Raw genomic sequence first — 24,259 nt, 5'->3', positions numbered from 1 at the left:
ATTATTATTATTATTATTATTATTATTATTATTATTATTATTAATAAAATCAAATAAGTGTGTTGCGATATCGTGGCGTTCAATAAAGTATGTCGTCAGTCAAAAAAGGTTGAAAACCGCTGGTTTAAACAATTAAAAGTTTTCAACGTTAAACAAATTTATTATTATTTTTTTTTAATATTTTCACAAAAATCTTAATAACCTTGAACTGTATATACTCGTACATAAGTATAGAACTAAAAATATTAATTTTCTAAGTTCATTTGGACGTAAATGTAAAATCAATGCAACATTTACTATCACAGCATGCGTCAAAGTCCTAGGTTACTAAACAAATTTTATTCTAATAATATTTTAATCATTAATCCTCTTCAAATTAATAATCTTCTAATATATAAAAGTGTATGTATGTATGTATGTATGTATGTATGTATGTATGTATGTATGTATGTATGTATGTATGTATGTATGTATGTATGTATGTATGTATGTATGTATGTATGTATGTATGTATGTATGTATGTATGTATGTATGTATGTATGTATGTATGTATGTATGTATGTATGTTCCCTATACAAATCTACACGCTTTGACCAATATATGCCAAAGCTTGCACATTTAACCTTCATAACCAGGAGAAGAACATAGGCTATATTAAAATTGTTAAAATGGACGTTAAATTAATTAAAACAGTAAAAAATAGAAATAAATACGATCAAACATTCATGTATAATACCAAATGCAATCTTCTATAGTCAATTGTTCTTTATTATTGTCTGTTGTATTCAACATCGACTTTCATGAGGCCATGGAAAAAGCAAAACGATGTAAAATAACATTGTAGATACATCATGAAGGCCAAAATGTAGACAATTCATGCAGTAAGTATCCTTATGCAGTTCAGAACCGTATTATGTATTTCTCGAGACAGTTGTAGATAGTGAGCAGACTGTGTTTTATCAAACGAATTCTTAAATTCTTTGAAATCACAAGAATTGCCAACAGATAATATAATACTTAATATTGAATCACCAATTGTACCATTGCGAAATATTGATCCACAAGAATTATGCAATGGAACAGGAATTGGTGTGAAAAAACTCATGACAAACGTAATAGAAGTGACAGTATTAACTGGCAAAACGAAAGGAAAATATGTTTTTATCCCACATATTCTTATGATAGCCAGTAACATGCCATTCGATTTTAAGCAACTGCCATTTCAGTGCAACTAGCATTCGTAATGACCGTAGTAAAACAAAGCTCAAGGATAGTCGCTCAAGTTGCAGACATTCACCTAAATTTCCGTGTTTTTCATATTGTCAATAATTGCGTAACTTGCTTTCAAGTGAGCACACCTAAACATACACATTTATACAAAAGACGGGAAAACGAATTGTATGCATATCAATGATACTTTTGACATGTTCTATATGTAGTATGTGAATATACGTAAGCCCACTGAAAATAAGACATTAATTTACATTTTCTCTATTTTTGTTCATTTGAATTGATTGGGATGCCGATATTTTAAATCCAAGATTTGGACGGCTATCATTTCGATATACTATTTAATTCTAAAATATATATCTTTCAAAATATTATTGCCCATGTCCAATAACGTGTTATCTGTGTAATCAGGTTGCCAGTGTAGTATGTCAAGCGTTGTGGAAAGAACGGTGACTTCATTTTCTATAACATAGGATGTCTTTCAGAATATTATTATTTATGCTGAACAATGACTTCTTGCAAAATTATAGTCTATCTGCATTCTGTATATAAAATAAAAAGTAATATATTTGATATGTTCTGAATTTGTTAGATGTAATATCTTAAGCAATATTTAAAAAAAAAGGCCGGGTATGATATAAGCGGGCGTACAGCTGTCAAGGTGTAAAAAATATTCCAATATAAATTGAATTACATACGTATATATTGATTCTTTGGGACGACCGATAGATAAATTTAGGCTCACGATGACACCCCAACGATTCAGACTGGGAACAAGAGAATTCTCTAATTACCATCAGCTGTCTCTGAAGTTCAAGTGAAAGCATACATAGGCATGAAATTACGTGAAATGTATGTCAGCACAGCTTCAGTTAAATGTACAGATCTTATAATTATTTTTTCTCTGCCTCTGTACAACGTCACATTTGTGGCGGGGGGAGGGAGGAGACAGCAGAAAAATTAATGGTGTTTAATAAGCTGACAGCCACGACTAAGATAAATCACTTGAAATTTAGCGGTAACTGACCGGCAGAGATAGATAAACAAAACAAATAAATATATAAATTTAAAACAAAGTTGAACGTCAGGCACATGATAAAATATTTCCTTTTTCGGTGCTTGATCTACAATTGTTTTAAATTTAGTTAAACCTGGCAGGCATTTGGCTAAGTAGTATTAATTCATGTAAGTGAAGTTAAGTAAAGATTCATCTTTATGTGCGAGGAAAGCTTAGTAAAACAATTCGTTTTGGTTGTCTATAGTTGGGTTTCCGAAAATTTTAACAAACAGTTCATTTGAAAACAGAAGCAGAAAGGAAAACCCGGGCAACGCCGGGTACTTTCTGCTAGTCTAATATATAAAAGTGAATGTGGGTATGTATGTATGTATGTATGTATGTATGTATGTATGTATGTATGTATGTATGTATGTATGTATGTATGTATGTATGTATGTATGTATGTATGTATGTATGTATATATGTATGTATGTATGTATGTATGTATGTATGTATGTATGTATGTATGTATGTATGTATGTTCCCTATACAAATCTACACGCTTTGACCAATATGTACCAAAGTTTGCACATTTAACCTTCATAACCAGGAGAAGAACATAGGCTATATTAAAATTGTTAAAATGGACGTTAAATTGATTAAAAAAGTAAAAAATAAAAATAAATACGATCAAACATTCATGTATAATACCAAATGCAATCTTCTATAGTCAATTGTTCTTTATTACTGTCTGTTGTATTGAACATCGACTTTCATGAGGCCATGGAAAAAGCAAAACGATATAAAATAACATTGTAGAGACATCATGAAGGCCAAAATCTAGACAATTTATTCATGCAGTAAGTATCCTTACGCAGTCCAGAACCATATTAGGCCTATGTGTTTCTCGAGACAGTTGTAGATAGTGAGCAGACTGTGTTTTATCAAACTGAATTCTTAAATTCTTTGAAATCACAAGGATTGCCAACACATAATTTAATACTTAATATTGAATCACCAATAGTACTATTGCGAAATATTGATCCACAAGAACTATGCAATGGAACAGGAATTGGTGTGAAAAAACTCATGACAAACGTAATAGAAGTGACAGTATTAACTGGCAAAACGAAAGGAAAATATGTTTTTATCCCACATATTCTTATGATAGCCAGTAACATGCCATTCGATTTTAAGCAACTGCCATTTCAGTGCAACTAGCATTCGTAATGACCGTAGTAAAACAAAGCTCAAGGATAGTCGCTCAAAGTTGCAGACATTCACCTAAATCTCCGTGTTTTTCATTTTGTCAATAATTGCGTAACTTGCTTTCAAGTGAGCACACCTAAACATACACATTTATACAAAAGACGGGAAAACGAATTGTATGCATATCAATGAGACTTTTGTCATGTTCCTAATGTAGTATGTGAATATACGTAAGCCCACTGAAAATAAGACATTAATTTACATTTTCTTTATTTTTGTTCATTTGAATTGATTGGGATGCCGGTATTTTAAATCCAAGATTTGGACGGCTATCATTTCGATATAGTCTACTACTTAATTCTAAAATATATATCTTTCAAAATATTATTGCCCATGTCCAATAATGTGTTATTGTGAAATTTTATCTGTGTAATCAGGTTGCCAGTGTAGTATGTCAAGCGTTGTGGAAAGAACGGTGACTTCATTTTCTATAACATAGGATGTCTTTCAGAATATTATTATTTATGCTGAACAATGACTTCTTGCAAAATTATACTCTATCTGCATTCTGTATATAAAATAAAAAGTAATATATTTAATATGTTCTAAATTTGTTAGATATTATATCTTAAGTCATATTTTAAAGAGCCCTGGTATGATATAAGCGGGCGTACAGCTGTCAAGGGGTAAAAAATATTCCAATATAAATTGAATTACATACGTATATATTGATTCTTTGGGACGACCGATAGATAAATTAGGCTCACGATAACATCCCAACGACTCAGACTGGGAACAAGGGAATTCTCTAATTACCATCAGCTGTCTCTGAAGTTCAAGTGAAAGCACACATAGATATGAAATTACGTGAAATGTATGTCAGCACAGCTTCAGTTAAATGTACAGATCTTATAATTATTTTTTCTCTGCCTCTGTACAACGTCACATTTTTGGCGGGAGGAAAGGAGACGGCAGAAAAATTAATGGTGTTTAATACGCTGACAGCCACGACTAAGATAAATCACTTGAAATTTAGCGGTAACTGACCGGCAGAGATAAATAAACAAAACAAATAAATATATAAATTTAAAACAAAGTTGAACGTCAGACACATGATGAAATATTTTCTTTTCGGTGCCTGATCTACAATTGTTTTAAATTTAGTTAAACCTGGCAGGCATTTGGCTAAGGAGTATTAATTCATGTAAGTGAAGTTAAGTAAAGATTCATCTTTATGTGCGAGGAAAGCTTAGTAAAACAATTCGTTTTGGTTGTCTATAGTTGGGTTTCCGAAATTTTCGAAAATTTAACAAACAATTCATTTGAAAACAGAAGCAGAAAGGAAAATCCGGGCAACGCCGGGTACTTTCAGCTAGTAAAATATAAAAAGATTTGTATTGGATTTATAGTTTGGGTTTAAAGATATTTAACACGTACGTTTTGAAGTGCGCATTCAAGGAATTAAATTTGTTACTCGACTTGACCATATAATAGTTTTGCTCTCCCCAGTGAATTAGAGGTAATATTTGTCCAGAACGTCAAAATATGCGGACAATCGGCGTAGTCGGGGATACGAGAGGCACTCGTAATTCTAAGCTGCACACAACCGTGGGTTCGAATTCCTCTAGGGACGATTGAAGATTTCCCTTAACTGTAAGACTGATACCATATAATCCCATCGCGAATCTTCGGACTCACCTCGTCAGAACAGACTTCGCTATGACAAACTCTAACCAACGCTAGATAACCGCCTAGCTGATGCAGCCTATTAAGTATGCCATGTAAAAATAAAAATATACAGTATATGTTATAACAAATATTAAACTTATCTGAAAAGGTTTGCATTTTATTCCGAGAAAATAGCAAACATTTATTAACAAGTATATCACATTCATATAAATGAGTACATTCCTCTTCTTCTTCCTCATCTATTGCAGATTTTGGGGCGATGGATCCGTCACTCTTCCTGCGATGATGGGCACTAAATTGATATCATCTACAATGAAGAACAGGAACGGCTGGTCCACTGCGATCTCCAATATTTCTCCCTTAGAAATTCTTGATTTTCCAAAGTGAAATGGACTTGTTCCTGTAATTAAATTGATAACTGAAGTCTTAATTAACAATAACACATACAGAGAACAGTCTATTATACCCATAAACCTCAGATTCAAAGGCTATCACAGCAACCAGATCAAGGAAACTGAAGGTCTCGATATTCTATCACATGAAATAATAATTAATTAATTACTTAACTAACCAATTAACTACATAAGTAAATAAATAAATACATAACTAACAAAATAGATAAATAAACAGTAACAGTAATAAATAAATAAATAAATAAATATAAACAAATAAATAAATATAAATAAAGAACCAAATAAATAAGTAAATAAATATATAACTACATATAACACTAAACAACTACATAAACAACAAAATAAATAAATAGATAAATAAAGAATTAAATAAATAAAGAAATGATTAAATAATTAAATAAATAAATAACATTTATAAATAACTACATAAATAAATACATATATAAATAAACAACTACAAAAACAACAAATAAAATAGATAAATAAAGAGTTGATAACTAAATGAATAAATATAATTAAACAAAAAAGAACTAAATAAATAAGTAAATAAAAAATAAATAACTACATATAACTAAACAACTACATAAACAAGTAAATAAATAAATATAAATAAAGATCCGAATAAATAAGTAAATAAATAAATAACTACATTTATAAATAAACAACTGCACAAACAACAAAATAAACAAATAAATAAGTAAATAAATAAATAACTACATTTATAAATAAACAACTGCACAAACAACAAAATAAACAAATAAATAAGTAAATAAATAAATAACTACATTTATAAATAAACAACTGCACAAACAACAAAATAAACAAATAAATAAGTAAATAAATAAATAACTACATTTATAAATAAACAACTGCGCAAACAACAAAATAAACAAATAAATAAGTAAATAAATAAATAACTACATTTATAAATAAACAACTGCGCAAACAACAAAATAAACAAATAAATAAGTAAATAAATAAATAACTACATTTATAAATAAACAACTGCGCAAACAACAAAATAAACAAATAAATAAGTAAATAAATAAATAACTACATTTATAAATAAACAACTCCACAAACAACAAAATAAACAAATAAATAAGTAAATAAATAAATAACTACATTTATAAATAAACAACTGCGCAAACAACAAAATAAACAAATAAATAAGTAAATAAATAAATAACTACATTTATAAATAAACAACTGCGCAAACAACAAAATAAACAAATAAATAAGTAAATAAATAAATAACTACATTTATAAATAAACAACTGCGCAAACAACAAAATAAACAAATAAATAAGTAAATAAATAAATAACTACATTTATAAATAAACAACTGCACAAACAACAAAATAAACAAATAAATAAGTAAATAAATAAATAACTACATTTATAAATAAACAACTCCACAAACAACAAAATAAACAAATAAATAAGTAAATAAATAAATAACTACATTTATAAATAAACAACTCCACAAACAACAAAATAAACAAATAAATAAGTAAATAAATAAATAACTACATTTATAAATAAACAACTCCACAAACAACAAAATAAACAAATAAATAAGTAAATAAATAAATAACTACATTTATAAATAAACAACTGCGCAAACAACAAAATAAACAAATAAATAAGTAAATAAATAAATAACTACATTTATAAATAAACAACTGCGCAAACAACAAAATAAACAAATAAATAAGTAAATAAATAAAGAGCGAAATAAAGAAGTAAATAAATAACTACATATATAACTAAATAACTACATAAACAACTAAATAAATAAAAATTAAATAAATAAGTAAATAAAAAAATAAATAACTGAATAAGTATATATATATATATATATATATATATATATATATATATATATTCTAATAATCGTGCAGTGAACGAAATTACACGTTTAGTACACACTAATTAACCGTTCAAATATTTTCATTAGATTATGATGTAAAGTGTGAGTATTAGTATGTCTGTATTGCTTACGAAAATGGTGGATGTGGAGACCAGATGACTAATCACTATCAGAAAGAGAACGTAAGGCAAAGGAAGGACAAAATAATATTCTGTAAAAGTCTATTATTGCAAATACCTGTGCTGTTCTGTGTCCCGACACCAAACCTGTCGACATTAAGATTTATCTTATCGTAGAAACGAGATATCTTCGTCTGGTACTTCGCTATGCCTCCGAGGTCAGCTGATTTCTTGAACAGTTCATGCATTCCCATCTGCCAAACAAAACCCAGAAACTAGGTCAATACAAATCCAAGTATATTTCTGTAGTGCTCGGGAAAAGTGACACAAGTCAGTTTCCACAAACCTTTTTTGATAATTTATTGACAGCTTACGGAACATCTGTTCGCTTGTAAAAAAAATACAAAGGTATTCCTCCCATTACAATAATTCATACAGAAAAAAATCAAATCGACATAAACCAGTGTAAGATGTCAATAAATTATCAAAAAAGGTTTGTGGAAACTGACTTATGTCACTTTTCCCAAGAATTGCAGGTTTATGAGAAGTCAAGTTTTTTTTATGACGAGCATAGGCCTATTTAACTCTGTAATTGACGAAAGCGTCCCTCTCCTAGTAGTAACGTACTCAACTTTTACACTCTCCGTTGTTTTTGGAGCTCCAGAGAAAGCAGACCTTCGTCGCATCAATATTACGATAATTAATACATTATTAGTACATTTGATGGAATTTCGGCTGCGATTTTACCACAGTTTTTTTAATTTAATTTTAAATTGCTGGGATTTTAACTCTGAGAAAAATCGAGTCTTACCGTTCTTATGACATGATGAAAAACATTAAGATATTTATAGGGATCGAATGAGGAAATTAAGAGGAAAGCGTAAAATCGGGAAGATTGAAGAATGATAGGTTTGCAGTGAAAGATCTATCCTTGGGCAGAAAATTATGAATGATCTTCAAGGAATTAATTAATTACGACGAACCGTAGGCCTATAGATAATCAAGTAATTCATTTAATTTCTGAGCAAGACTTATAACACTGAAACTGTCACAGTACCTCTTTCAAGACAGGAATCAGGTTGGTACTCAAGTCGAACGAAAACTGGGGCATCAAGATTCGTGCTCGTTTGTTGTTCTTCTTGGCAGAGAAAAATGCAGCGAGTTGTCTAGATTTCAGTTGTTTTACTACATCGTCTAAGCCATGTTTCTTCGTGGGAACGATGAGAAGCAGGGATGCATCCTTATCAGTCTGATGAACAGTAAATGAAAACAAATGAGTGACTTAGGCATAAAACATGATAACTGACATTTTGATGAAAAATGAGATATGTAGCTTATAATATGGTATCTTACATTCTGCGTCTGATGCAGTAGTTAGTTTTCTAACATCTCAATAGATGGCAGAAGTATACAGATTTACTTTCCTGATAACTATACAGACTGTATTAATTTTAACTACCTAATAACTTCAAACTAAAACGTCATTTATCATGTTTTACTCCCGAATTCCTCAAATAATGTTGATTATAGTTGAGTGTAATTTTTATGTTTAGGCATATTTAGCAGATTCGTGGGCTAGCCTGTTTTAGACTTCATGCATTTTTAACTGATAAATAATTTTAATAAATTAAATTAGCTAGAGACGTTTAAATAATTTTACAATCACAACGTAACTGAAAACTACGGTAGTTTTTTTTCCTAAAATCCAAGTATTTAGAGTACTTGAATTATTCTCTCCCTTAAATTCATGCATTCCTAATTGGCATGCAAGCATTCTGGCGAAAATTCATTAATTTTAACTATAAAATTAATGGCTTATAATAATATTTATTCAGTATGAACTGTAACTGAAAGTTTTAAGTATAGTATTATACCTTCGTGTTTACAAATTTTCATCTCTGTTTTACTAAATTCAACTCACCCACATTTGTTTTGGACTGAAGAAGAACTCATCTGATGTCCGAGGAATCTGCATCTGAAAAGAAGTTATTCTTGATTCCATTACAGCACATCAGTAACACTTAAAACATTAATATTATGTTTATAATCTTCATTTCTTTGCCTGCTTTCTATTCAGACTCACATACATGTGCGGTTTAGGAATGAGAATATTAATTTAAACCGAGAGCGAGAATAAATGCTTAGGAAACTAATCGATTGGGGGTGGAGCCAAAATGAGTTTAATTGAGAGATACAGTATTAGCTCATGCCTCCACGTTAATTTAGAATCAGTCTACTCATTATAACCAGGTATCCAGCTGCTACAGTCGTCAACCCTATAGAAATGCAATTTTTTTAAGTCCGCTATTCATTAATTAACTTTTCTTTTCATTTTTCAAGTAAAGAGAAAATCATTTTTGTAGTTTTGATGTAGCTGTTGAAAGTAAGCACATTCTGGCTCGTGTCCCCTAATTCAGACGGTTATTTTGATAAATAATATCGCGGACTATTTTGTGGGTACATCCACGAACACACTTGAATTTGACCAAAGGAGATACAAATCTCGCTGATATTATTTTTAATACGAATAGAATAGTAATAAGTAATTGATTAACTAGCGGACTTACTCGTGTTAATTATGTAAGTCTGTCCGGATTACAGCTGTTTCGGTGCTTCATCACACCATCCTCAGAGCCTACTAGATCTCGGCGTCATCTCGAACTTCTCTGCCTGTTGTGTGGGTGCGTTTGATTGTTGAAAAGTTGAGTCAAATAGTGTGTGTGTACTGAAACTGATCTGTGTGTTGAGAATTTGATGAGGGTGTGTTTTAGTGTCTTTGTATATTTAGTATTGTTCTAGTGTGTTGAGTTTTTGGTTCTTGGGTTGTATGTGTAGTATTTCCATGTCCGCATTTATGTTATTGTATGTATGGTTAGCATTGGTTATGTGATCGGCGTATGTAGATATATTGTGTCTTCTGGTTATTGCTTTAATGTGTTCTTTGTAGCGTGTTTGGAATGATCTCAACACACAGATCAATTTCAGTACACACACACTATTTGACTCCACTTTTCAACACTTTTCAACAATCAAACGCACCCACACAACAGGCAGAGAAGTTCGAGATAACGCCGAGATCTAGTAGGCTCTGAGGATGGTGTGATGAAGCACCGAAACAGCTGTAAGCCGCACAGACTTACATAATTAACACGAGTAAGTCCGCTAGTTAATCAGTTACTTATATTCAAGTGTTAAAAGTAGTGTACGCAAGATTCAAAATGGAGAATAATAATAATTACTATAATATAATAAACATCGTATCATATTTCATTCCATTCGCAAAGACAAAATTAAAATATCTATTTACAATTATAACTAAATCCATCGGTGTCAACTATTCTAACTATACACGACAGACTCAACATGATACTTATTGTTAATATTTTATTGTATTTAAATACAATTATATTTTAAAAAATAAATTAATTTAAATGTAGCTGGCATGTATGGAAGTGACATAACATAGAAGTTAATTTATTGAACGTACTTGTTGATTATTTCTGAGTATATTGATATTTGACTTATGGTGTTTTCTTATTGATTTGTTGAAACAATTGCAAAGCTTCAGCGCCAAGGCAAAAATGGCAATATTAAATGGACATTATTATAGTGATACATGATTTTGATTGTTTAAAAGTCAACGGTTTCTTGCCCTTCATTGTTGGCTTCGTACGTAAGGGCTATTCCATATGAAATCGATCAGTAAAAAACCTCGCAATTTTTTTATACTCTAATTTTTTCCCTGTTTACAGAAGGTGCTGAGGAGAGTGCATTTGCAAAAATATACTATCGAAAGTCAAACGGTTTTCGTATTGTTGAGCGACAAATTTAGCGTATTTTATAAAAACAAGCCTCTTTCAGCGCTCAGAACTCTGGAACCATTTACTGTAGGACATTGAACGAGAGCTTATTTTGAAGCTGACATTTGGTAGGTTATGATAAGAAGTAATCCTTATTTTTATTGTGTACAGAGAGACAGATAATCTGATTTTACTTACTTTTAGGCTTTTTGCTCATTTTTAAAAATGTAAAAAAATATTGAGAAAAAACCTTGCATTATTAAGAGGAATTCGGTATTGTTTGCTTAGTGGTACAGCAATAAGTTTCGAGGGTATTAAATAGATTATTTTCACACGCCTAGACTTGAACAGCGCAGTACCGCACGCACTGGCCGAGAGATGATAAACGAGCGTTGGGTGTCATTTTACTCCTGTATTTATGAAAACTTGTGATAAAGCTAGCCCAGCTATGCGCTACTAGACGAAACATCACGTGTTTGTCTCCTGGCCTTGCTTGTCTCGGCTAGGTCCCGTCTCACAGTCAGCTGGTTAGTTCACGCGCGTACTATCTATTTTCATTATTTGATATTTCTTATCAACATACCATCACTAAAAAATATATGTTTATTTGTGCTTTAAATGCGGTATCTAACTATATATTTTTAAAATATTTTTTCCTAAGCAAAGGCGTCTTAATGAGGAAAAATCTAAATTTCTCTATTTCCATAAAAAGTAAGAAAATCTGTTTATATGTCAATATAAACTTTAATTTCTCAGCATCAAAATAAACCATGATTTTGATCATTGGCTGAAAGGATTTTGGAGCTACAGCAGTTTAAATTTGCTAATATTATGAAAATACGATAAATTTAAATATTTTTAATTTAAACACTATGAAGTTCTGATGCCTCAAACTTTGCACAAAGCATTGTATCACAATTCTCTACGTACAAAAAAGGTTCATTGCATTTAGAAATTGTAAGGTCAATTTTCTCTATATTTCGGTCGATTTGAGATGGAATAGCTCGTAAGGAAAATAATCAAGAATAATTTATCAACATTTCTTCACCAAACTCTAAGAAGAGCCTTACCATCAGGCTGAGTCGAATCCATTTTGCGCCAAGTTTTTTTGAAATTCCCCCATCGCAGCTGACTTCGTGGTAGAGGCCCCTCACCTGCACCTCCTTGTCAGGACTTGGACTGAAAGTCATGTTGCTCCTCTCTTCAAATGGTTGGCTCCAGCAACTATTGAAGGACATCTGGTTGCAAAAGGAGAGAAATGGAGTGTAGTCCTGATCTGAAATGCAAGTTGTGAGAACATGTGAATAAACCAACCGAGAAAAGAGTTTCAGTATACCGATCCTTACCAAATAAAGACAAAATGGGCCAAATAACGCTGATGAATGATGATGTATATGAGAATGAAATATTGATATACAGGATGGAAGGGGACTAATGCACCAAAATTTAAGAGGTGATTATACATGTTAAATGAACCAAAACTTTTATTGAACTCTTCCTTCGATGAAGCACCGTAAAGCTTTGGTTTTTCTGAACCGACGCATGCGACGTGCGAGGTGCGAGGCCAGCCTCGCACAAATCCGGAGTACACGAGAGATAGTGAGTGGTTTCTATGGCTGCGAGGTGCGCAGGTCTCACATCTCGCAGTTATAGAAGCCACCCATCTCTCGTGTAGTCCGGATTTGTGCGAGGCCGGCCTCGCACGTCGCATGCGTCGGTTCAGAAAAACCAAGGCTTTAAGCAGGAAAAAATTAGTCTTTGGCCAATGTTTGTAGCGCTCTATTGAGGTAATGGCCCGAGAGAAATGGCTGATTGCTATACAAACAGATAGGTAAAAATAATTTCAACAGTTAATGTCTTGAATATTTTTTTGCATATTAAACTGTTTAGCAACAAATTTAAATTGAATAATTGCGAAAATCGTTAAAATAAATCTTGCAACGCAGTGCACTATCGCACGTCACCGACTGAGTATAGCAGGGGGAGGGGAAGGTAAGGAGTGCAGGCCGCGCTTAGTAGAGTTATTTCAGTAGCCGTGATGTTGCCAAATGCTTCATAGAAGCATAACGATTTCCTCTAAAACAATAAATGTTAGAGAAAAAACTAATTTACATTTTTCAAATCTCTCCTCATGATCTATTACCAGTTTCATTTTGGTGCAGGCGTTACCATCCACCCTGTATGCATTCTAACGTACGAGCTATTCCATCTCAAATCGATCGAAATATAGAGAAAATTGACCTTACAATTTCTAAATACAATGAAACTTTTTTGTAAGTAGAAAACTGTGATACAATGTTTTGTGCAAAGTTTGAGGCATCAGAACTTAATAGTGTTTAAATTTAAAATATTTAAATTTATCGTATTTTCATAAAATTAGCAAGTTTAAACTGTTGTAGCTCCGAAACCCTTTCACCCAATGATCAAAAGCATGGTTTATTTTGATGCTGAGAAATTAAAGTTTATATTGACATATAAACAGTTTTTCTTACTTTTTATGGAAATGGAGAAATTTAGATTTTTCCTCATTAAGACGCCTTTGCTTAGGAAAAAATATTTAAAAAATATATAGTTAGATTCCGCATTGAAAGTACAAATAAACACATTTTTACTGATGGTATGTTGATGAGAAATATCAAATAAAGAAAGTAGATAGTACGCGCGTGAACTAACCAGCTGACTGTGAGACGGGACCTAGCCGAGACAAGCAAGGCCAGGAGACAAACACGTGATGTTTCGTCTAGTAGCGCATAGCTGGGCTAGCCTTGTCACAAGTTTTCATAAACACAGGAGTAAAATGACGCCCAAAGCCAGCTTATCATCATCTCTCGGCCAGTGCGTGCGGTACTGCGCTGTTCAAGTCCAGGCGTTTAAAAATAATTTATTTAATACCCTCGAAACTTATTGCCGTATCACTAAGCAAACAATGCCGAATTCCTCTTAATAATGCAAGGTGTTTTCTCAATACTTTTTTTTACATTTTTACAAATGAGCAAAAAGCCTAAAAGTAAGTAAAATCAGATTATCTGTCTCTCTGTATACAATAAAAATAAGGATTACTTCTTATCATAACCTACCAAATGTCAGCTTCAAAATAAGCTCTCGTTCAATGTTCTGCAGTAAATGGTTCCAGAGTTCTGAGCGCTGAAAGAGGCTTGTTTTTATAAAATACGCTAAATTTGTCGCTCAACAATACGAAAACCGTTTGACTTTCGATAGTATATTTTTGCAAATGCACTCTCCTCAGCACCTTCTATAAATAGGGAAAAAATTAGAGTATAAAAAAATGCGAGGTTTTTTACAGATCGATTTCATAATGAATAGCCCGTACAGTAAATGCTCTCTGTGATTTTTAATATTTTTCAGAGAAATACAACTAGAGCAGTTTCAGATGATAAATAATTTGACGTTTTTATTTTTAAACATACCAACAGTTACTAGTTCAGTCAGAGCTGAAGTTTGTAGACCAGAAGAAATCCAATCTTCGTACTCCTCCGGATTTACAGAAGAGAAATAAAAGAGATTGGAAAACGTAATTAGGAAGTTCTCGACAGTCCTGTTGTAAAATGCAGGCAGCGTATCAAGCACCTGTCCGCGCGATATCCGTCCGCTGGGCCGCAGTATGGGGAATGTGTCTGAAATCTGGAATACAGATCTGTACAGGTAAATTCATAGAGTAGGCCTATACATGCTGTAATCGATACAAACTGCCAAACAAAAATACTGGTGGTAGAGCACAGGGCTGCCGACAGAATTTATGGGCCCCAATGCAATACTGTATTCGGACCCCCATTGAAAAAGTAACAATTACAAGTTACCAGTTATTCTAACATTAATAATTATTTGCAAAATAGACTAAATAAAGATAACCCTATCTACAGATACGAACTTAAAAATATACACTTTTATTACGTTAAAAACTTTTAGCAAAACTTCAGATTAGTACAATATATTATATTCATAAAACATTCTTAAACACTTGTAATTTCTAACTTCTAATTTCTAATTTGCAGTCCAACATCAACAAACAACTCTCCTCGACTTCATTGATGCAAAATCATCAATTATATCATCAAAATTTAAAGACCTAGCAAGATCGCTCTCCACACTAAGGAGGCCAAGGTTACTCAGTCGTTCTTACACATTGTTTATCTGAATACGTTTTTTATTTCCTTCATTTTGATGAAGGATCTTTCAGCATCAGCAACTGTTACAGGAATTGTAGAGAATATTCTAATGGCTATACAAATATTTGGAAATAAGTGTTCAGTTTTAATTTCCTCAGACTATTTAGGAGATTCATACGTTTCAGTGGGGTTGGCCCTAAATTAGAGGCATGAATTAATTTTAAATTTTTCGGCTCATCACTGATCTCTTTGTTAATGTCTCCATAATATTTTTCACGCAGTCTAGCACCCATATTAATATCTTCCAATTTTTTCTGTCTCTCCTTGTGCTTCTCAGCTCCCGACTTATGCCTGTACTTGTCCATTGTGCAGTTAAACTATAACCGGTAACAGTAATGAACAGAATTTACTAGACGAAAGTTTCGACACGAAACATACAATGTACTGAAAAAGAAACGTATCCTGCGACTTCGGTTTGGAAGAGTCCACTAGCATATTGTGGTGGTTAAAAAGGACAAGCCAATAAATAATTGAACGTGTTCAGTACAAGCGACAGGAACATATTTCAGGCAAATGCCAGGGCCCTCAATTGTCGTGTCGGTGAATGTTAATGCGAGAAACCGATATTCTAGTCAAATATTTACATATGAAGTGGTAATTTGTATTAATTCTACTATTGTTGAGTTAATATGTCAAATTCATGTAACAAATGTTTTTACAAAATTTTATAGTATTCGTATGTTCTACAAATAGTTATTCATGGTAATAAAAAGTAATCGGACTCACTTAATCTGACGGGCCCTTATTGTTCACGGGCCCATATGCACTCGCCCCCTTTGCCCCCCCCCCTTCTCGGCGGCCCTGGACTAGAGCATACACAACTGAAGACAAAAAGTCAAATGTTGTTTTTCTGTAACTGTCATGGTTTTCCCAGAAAAAATGCATTTTATAAATCTAACTTCTTTGGAAAAGAGAATAGACAGTCGTTATTTAGGATACTTTGCATGTAAGCTGAAGCAGTCGTTTGTTAATCTCTTGTGTACTGCCATGTGTTGGGTGTAAGGTCATTGGCAATATGTCAGGGTGGTCCTCTCAAAATAAATACACTGGTGGCCATAATTCTGGAAACTTTTTGTTTTTGTACTGAATTATTATAACATCTGTATTGATTCACACATTTATACAAATTAAAATGTTACTCGTGACTGATTCGTTAATTATGGGTGATAATAAAGGTATTATATAAAATCCTGATTAATTTAACAATAAATAATCATTGATATGTGGGAAATTATGTTCTTGTCGTTTAAAATCTAAATATTAATTTCAGATTTCATTATAATTTCCCATTATTTACTATAATAAAAGCTAGTCCATTGTTGATTTTAAGATTATTGTTGATCAGTTGAAGCATTGTTGAGCACTTTTAGCATACAATGTGGACATTTTTTTAGTGTTTTTCTATAATTACACAGCAGTGGACTTAGCATTTCTGCGAGAAGAGTTCGAAGGAAGTTATTTGACAATGGACTGAAAGCAAGAGCACCCAGAAAAAATCCATTTATAAACAAAAGGCGACGAGAAAATCGTGTAGATTGGTGCAAAAATCATCAATCATGGACCAATGATGACTGGACGAAAGTGTTATGGAGCGATGAAACAAGGATTTCTATATTTGAAAGTGACGGAGTTAAATACGTTTGTCGCCGAAATGGAGAAGCTTTGAATCCTGAGTGCCTAACCTGTGTAGAACTTCCTGTATCTCTTTAGAAGATTTCCTTCGATCTTTCAATGCTAATCGACAAATCTGCCTCACAACTCTTGGACTTACTACCAGTCCTAGGAGTTGTTTTATAAGATTTTGTGGATTTGTACCTCTGCTATAGCTTCTGGACGCCAGACACTGTAGCACCATTACCAAGTGGAATGTGTAACCTTCTTCTCGAAGTGTGACTGCCCTACTACGTTTAGAAGGTGTTCAGTCCTTTCGTGGAGCCATTGTGAAAAAATGATCAATAAAGTTTGTTGTAAAGCAATGAGGTGTTAACCGAACGAAATCTTAAGTCAGACTAATGATAGAAACACAATAGTAATCTCCATATTTTATGCTAACAGTGCTCAACAATGCTTCATCTGATCAACAATAATCTTAAAATCAACAATGGACTAGATTTTATTATAGTAAATAATGGGAAATTATAATGAAATCTGAAATTAATATTTAGATCTTAAACGACAAGAACATAATTTCCCACATGTCAATGATTATTTATTGTTAAATTATTCAGGATTTAATATAATACTTTTATTATCATCCCATAATTAACGAATCAGTCACGGGTAACATTTTCAATTGTATAAATCTGTGAATCAATACAGATGTTACAATAATTCAGTACAAAAACAAAAAGTTTCCAGAATTATGGCCACCAGTGTACATTTAAGGAAAGGTTGAGAAGATTAGACTGAAAATGTAGTTGTAGGTGCAGTATAATTATCTAAGTTGTATCATGTAATTAATTAAGATGATATGTAATTACGTTGATTTCTAATTAATTAAGGTGATATGTAATTACTTAAATTGGTAATAGTTGGATGATATAGAAGTACTTATAAGTTAGGTTTACTTTTGCTTATTGTTAGCCGTTATTATAGAAGTTTTTATTTATAGGCTAGTCCTAGGTTTATTGCATCTAGTTATCTATAGTTATAAATAAATTTAGGGTGATTTTATTTTATTTTATTTCTTTTCTTTTATTGCTGTAATTATTGTATAATTGTAATGATATTATTGTATATTATATATCACTGCCACCGGGTGTATACCCAATTGTAGTGTTAATAAATACATACATACAACATTCATGTTTAGTCGCAATGCACACAAATAATGAAATTACTTTCGATCTTAAAACGTTATACTTTACAAATTAAAAATGAAATTATATATAATTAAATTTCACTGCATATTTTGTTCAGTAAACCGATATGTACAGACCGATTATTTAGTACTGACAGTTCAGCGACGCGAAAGAGGGAAAGTAATAGGAGTAGTGGGGAGAGCTACGGAGTAGAGATAAGAGCGAGCGGTCAGTAAAGAAATGCAGTACAGCTTAACTGTATTGAAAAGACATCGCTCTACCGGACGCGTGACATCCGACCGCTCTGAATGCAAGCAACTGACTAACCCGAACAACCCTTGGCGTAAATTATTGGACTCACCTGACCCAGGCGCATATTGTCGGCGACTGCCAGGACTAAATAATCGTACTGTACCGCCTATATAATATTGGCAGTTTATATTGTTTGCACCCTGTTCATTAGGTGAAAATTCCCTTTATGTGCGTAAATCATACAAATGATGCATTACAAAAGCTGTAAAATACAAGCGATAACTATAATGATAATGTTCATTTTGTCAGTGATAACGGTAATAATAATAATAATAATAATAATAATAATAATAATAGTAATAATAATAATAATAATAATAATAATAATAATAACAATAATACAGTAGAAACCCTCTTAACCGGCACCAAAGGGACCAGGCTACTTTCGGATACGAGATTTTGCCGGATAATTGAATAAATACCGGTATAGGCCTATAAAAAAGTTAGTATTCCATGGTGCCAAATGTTGAAACTTCAGCTATGTGAAGCTTATTTCTCTATCAGTGCTCATAACTGAGTAAACATACAAACTGTGTGGATTTTCATTTTTAAAACACATCAAACAACACAAATAATACATTAATGTTAGGTTCGAATATTCACTGAAAACGAAAGTTCGTGCGAACTTCCTAATGACGGCCCGAACATAATTAAATAAACATAAAAACTGAGTGGATTTTCATTTTTAAAACACGTCTCACAACACAAATAATACACTAATTTTAGGTTCGTGCGAACTTCCTAATGTGACAAAACTGATGGCCCAGACTGTGGCATTATGACAAATTTAAACTGTTTTTTTTTTTGGCCCAGCCAAGAGTGCCGTTGTTTTGGTATTGCCGATTATTTGGGTGCCGGATACGAGGGATTTGACTGTAGATGGTTAACAATATCCTGAAAAACTTCCCGATCCAAAACATATTTTATTGTTTCTTTCACTTTTTTCCATCTTCACAATTATGCCTTCTTTACAGTCCCGTCTGCGAAATTATGTCTTCAATTTCTTGCGTCCAAATGATTTTGAGTCTTTCTTTCTCTTTCTTCCTCATGACTTTGTCATCCCTTTTATATTAAAATAATCACTTAATGTTGCTATTATAAAAGCTGGAAGAAAATTTTTAAACAATTATTTTCCCCGTACTGATTATTATTGTTCCTGATTTTGTTTCTCCTAGAGATATTAAATTTATCAAATGTCGCTTAAAATTTGTTTCTTTAGAACAAAGTATCTACTTTATCTTTACCAATAAAAATAATAGTTCTATTCCACGCAAATCTGGTTTTCAGGTACAGCTTCCTGTGAAGCTGATTTGAATAATTTCAAGGGAAAAATTGTTTCGGGGCCGGGTATCGAAAGTCAATGCTCTAACGACTGAGCTACTCAGGAACTGTAACCTACACGCTTGAATTTTTCCCTTTATATCCACATACCTCAAGTGATCTGACAAGGCGCCAAAACCCAACACTGAGTACACACAAACTCTGTGCGACTTCAATTGTGGTTTTCTGTTAACGAACAGTGACGTGTGTTATGCAAATCTGGTTTTCAGGTGAAGCTGTTTTGAATAATTTCAAGGGGAAAATTGTTCCGGGGCCGGATATTCAGTTCTATTCCATTCACTATAGCACTTTAGACTATTGCATGTTAAATATTTATTTTTGTTTTAGGAGTAATATTTCGATTCCACAAGTAATGCTTTATTTCGACTGTTGCTATAACACAGTCGAAATTTGCTTAAGGAACTTTCTTATGAAAATTCTTCAAACGTTTTCCAAATTTCTCTTTCTTTTTTGGTTCTTGATAACATGAGTATTCCATCTCTTGAAATATGAAGCTATTATCTATATCAAATTGTTTGAAATTTAATATTTAATTTAAGTGTGATTAGATGGGAAACTGACCAATGACTTTTGTGTAAAGTTGTGGTACCCCACTATGGTGTCACTTGGAGAGGCTTGCAGCACGCTTGTAACTTGCTGTCGTGATACTCCACGCGCAGCTTGCTGGAGTAAAGCCAGGGAAGTGTATACGTTCACAGGAGAGACCATGACGTTCCCCGGGTTGCTTTTTGTTAGTGTCTGCAAGAAAATGTTAAACTATGTATAACAATTTTTTTTTTTGTAAATATACGTATTTTTCCAACATATCAAGGGGTTGAAATACACGAAAATTAGACATGACGACAATGATGCGATAACTATTATGATTTGTTGCAATTTAATAAGCAGATGTATTGCGAGTATATTACCTGAAGCAACTGCAGGGAGAATTTATTTGTGGCATCGTAAATCTCTTTGCTGTCTGTAATTGTTGAGAAAAGACACGGGTAGAGTGCCAACATAAGGAAACAAAAACCTGAAACAAGGCAAAAATAATGAACTCAATTATTTGAATAAAAAAGGAAAAAATTGATGCTGATGTTAAGATTCTTGACTTACGGGGATATATTTACCTAATGTCAAGCATGAAATAGTAAATATACATGTTTAAAAAAAAAGTTTGGTCTTTTTTATTGGTCTACTATATTCCTGCCAGAGTCCTTCATTACATCTAGCAGGGGGCACTTGGCGACATACGCTGTATTAAATAACGTTAAATCCTATGACAGTGTGGGAAAATTTTTGGCAAAAGTTCGACAGTTGAGGGTGGAATTGGTCGAGGGGGAGGGAGCCGATGGATAAGGGAAAGATTTATTAGTGTTGCAATGAGTAATATTAACATTGAGCGAATGATAGAATTAGGGGATAATGTTTTTGTTTTTTACTGTGTCTTTTGTATTTTATTGCGTGTGTATGTTTTTATTTATATACTTTATTGCCTTTATATCTATTATTTGGATTATTTGGTGCAGCTTCAACAAGAAATTGAATTGTTTATACTGTATATATGTATATATATATATATATATATATATATATATATATATATATGTGTGTGTGTGTGAGACACTGTGCGTGTCTGTTTTTCATATCTCCCTTTTATTTTATTTGTATTATTTTTGTGAAATTTGGTATAAATAAAGTTAGATTATTTATAATAGTGGTAATCAATGATAACGGTAGTAATAATAATAACTGTTGTTTCACTATTTTATTATTAGTAGGCATTATTTTCGTTTTGAAGATTCAAACTGTGCATAGTTACAGCACGAATGGCCGTATGAGCTCGTGCGAAGGATCTTGTGTACATGAGTTTGTATAATTTATTATGCATCAATAAATGCACTTACCTATCTATCTATCTATCTATCTGTCTATCTGTCTCCCTGTCTATCTGTCTGTCTGTCTCCCTGTCTATCTGTCTGTCTGTCTCCCTATCTGTCTGTCTATCTATCTATCTATCTATCTGTCTGTCTGTCTGTCTGTCTGTCTGTCTGTCTGTCTGTCTGTCTATCTATCTATGTATCTGTCTATCTATATTATATAGTAGGCATTGATTTCTAGGGGATAGCTCTCTTAACGTAATTCTGATTGACAATTAAATAATTTTTATTAAACGATAATTAAATTGTAATACTTTTGTAAAACAATCATATTAATGTTACAATATTGAAGTAAAAACTTTTTTTCGTATAAATTAAAAGTCAGGTAATCAAAACAATCTTCGTATACCTGAATGTTGATAGCTAAACAAAACGAACTTAATTCGGTCAATAACAAATAAATTTATAAATTAGTTACAATTCGAATTTTACTGCATTCCTCTGAACGCTGTATTTTGCTGGATATGAAGAGAAAAAACAAAACCGTTCGAAGTAATAGAAATTAGAATTAAATTACCAATAAATAAAATAGACACAGAAATAAAACACCGCAGACAGAAGTATTGCATTTGTCATAAAATAGTGTAGGTATGTGATTCTCTGATCACTGGATTCCATAAAGTGCTACATAATTACAAACCAGTGACTTACAAAGAATTTTAGACAAAAGTTTAAGGGAAGAATGTAACTTATTGTATAATTTCATAAAATATAGATATCGAATTTTAATTGTAGGCTATTGTTTATACTTTCTGATAATTTTAACTAATACATTTAAAATTGCATTTTTTCCCCAGGCAATAAAATTACTTGTAACCGAAACAAATCAACGAATGTTTCTTCTTTCATTTATTTTATTTGGATTATTTTACGACGCTACACCAACTACTATGGCTATCGACTGAATGAGGTGAAGATGAGTACAGGATACAGCACCGAAACCTACTCAGCATTTTCTCTTACAGGGTTGAGGGGAAAGCTTTGTATAAAGTTTCAACCGGGATTCGAACCTGGGGTCACTTGTTTACGGTCAGGTATGCTAACCGTTACTCCACAGCTGTGGACTCAACGAATGTAGTCCATTAATTGGACTGTTTTGAAATTCTTTGAAGTTTTATACCCCGTATTCATTCACTCTCTTTAACATTTTCCTGAGAAATTCAGAAGTTCGTCATTTTAAAACTGATAAACGATTCTAAAAAGAAGATTCATAGCACTACAGCTGCGACAATGTTACATTATTTGTTCATTTTACTGGAGGAATTTATGTACGGTACATATACTGTACGTGCATTAACATTTTTAGTAAAAGAATTTAAGATTTTAACCTACATTTATATGTCTCCTATACAATTTTTTTGAAAATGACAAAATAGAGGTCTTATAGGAATATACTGATTAAAGCAGAGTTGCTTTATATTCAGAGACTTACACAGAGACAGATTCCAGATACGTAATATCTTTTTTGCACATTATAAAACGTCTTACGAGAATTTAAGAAATGCTTTACCTATGTTTTGTTAAAGGTAATGTGTAGTGACGGATGAAACTTGTATATTTCGTCTAATGACGAAAGGAACGAAAAAAAAAAAACACTGAAATATAAAATATTACATCCAGTAGTAAAGTGCTTTGTATGGAGTGTAGCATTGTATGGGGCAGAAACATGGACATTACGACGAAGTGAAGAGAAGCGACTAGAAGCATTTGAAATGTGGATATGCAGAAGAATGGAACGTGTGAAGTGGACAGACAGAATAAAAAAGAAGCTGTGTTGGAAAGAGTGGGTGAAGAAGGAATGATGATGAAACTGATCAGGAAGAGAAAAATGAAATGGTTGGGTTACTGGCTGAGAAGAAACTGCCTACTGACTGATGCACAGAAAATAATGGTGAACGGGAGAAGAGTTCGGGGTATAAGAAGATATCAGATGATAGACGATATTAAGATATATAGAACATATGAGGAAACAAAGAGGAAGGCAGAAAATAGGAAAGACTGGAGAAAGCTGGGTTTGCAATGAAAGACCTGCCCTTGAGCGGAACACTAAGTGAAGTTATTCTGAAGTTAAATTACATATGTAGTGCTCATTGCAGCAAGATGTAGCATTCAACTTCTCCTAACTGTTTTGTTGATTATGACCAGTTTAAACGGCCATGAAATCGTGATCATTAATAAAACAGGCTGTTATTCCATGGAAACTTATTTCTTAATTGGTTCTGAATTTAGAAGACCATGACGTCGTGATCTTGCAACCTCTCCAACTAGACATTTTTATACATCTTGATTACACAACATTTAACACTATATCACTTGGGAATACAAAGTTTATATTGCTAGGATAGAGTACCCTGTTGGTCACAGC

General features: G+C 32.4%; 1 protein-coding gene across 1 annotated transcript in view; it reads right to left on the bottom strand.

Annotated features, from left to right (window-relative positions):
* Positions 1–5,277: 5,277 nt before the first annotated feature.
* LOC138702274 (serpin A9-like) overlaps positions 5,278–24,259 on the bottom strand; it is a 238,260-nt gene continuing 219,278 nt past the window's right edge. The window contains exons 6-13 of the mRNA XM_069829855.1: positions 20,881–20,987; positions 20,534–20,710; positions 14,760–14,973; positions 12,402–12,607; positions 9,453–9,506; positions 8,589–8,780; positions 7,650–7,785; positions 5,278–5,526 (exon numbers count right to left, since the gene is read on the bottom strand). Of these exons, the coding sequence (XP_069685956.1) occupies positions 5,366–5,526; positions 7,650–7,785; positions 8,589–8,780; positions 9,453–9,506; positions 12,402–12,607; positions 14,760–14,973; positions 20,534–20,710; positions 20,881–20,987 (1,247 nt within the window). The 3' untranslated portion in view covers positions 5,278–5,365. The remainder of the gene's footprint in view (positions 5,527–7,649; positions 7,786–8,588; positions 8,781–9,452; positions 9,507–12,401; positions 12,608–14,759; positions 14,974–20,533; positions 20,711–20,880; positions 20,988–24,259) is intronic.

This window comes from Periplaneta americana, chromosome 6, assembly GCF_040183065.1.
Source record: "Periplaneta americana isolate PAMFEO1 chromosome 6, P.americana_PAMFEO1_priV1, whole genome shotgun sequence".
Classification (NCBI taxonomy): Eukaryota; Metazoa; Arthropoda; class Insecta; order Blattodea; family Blattidae; genus Periplaneta; species Periplaneta americana.
The sequence above is the reverse complement of the archived record's forward strand: the minus strand, read 5'-3'. Positions and strand labels throughout refer to the sequence as shown.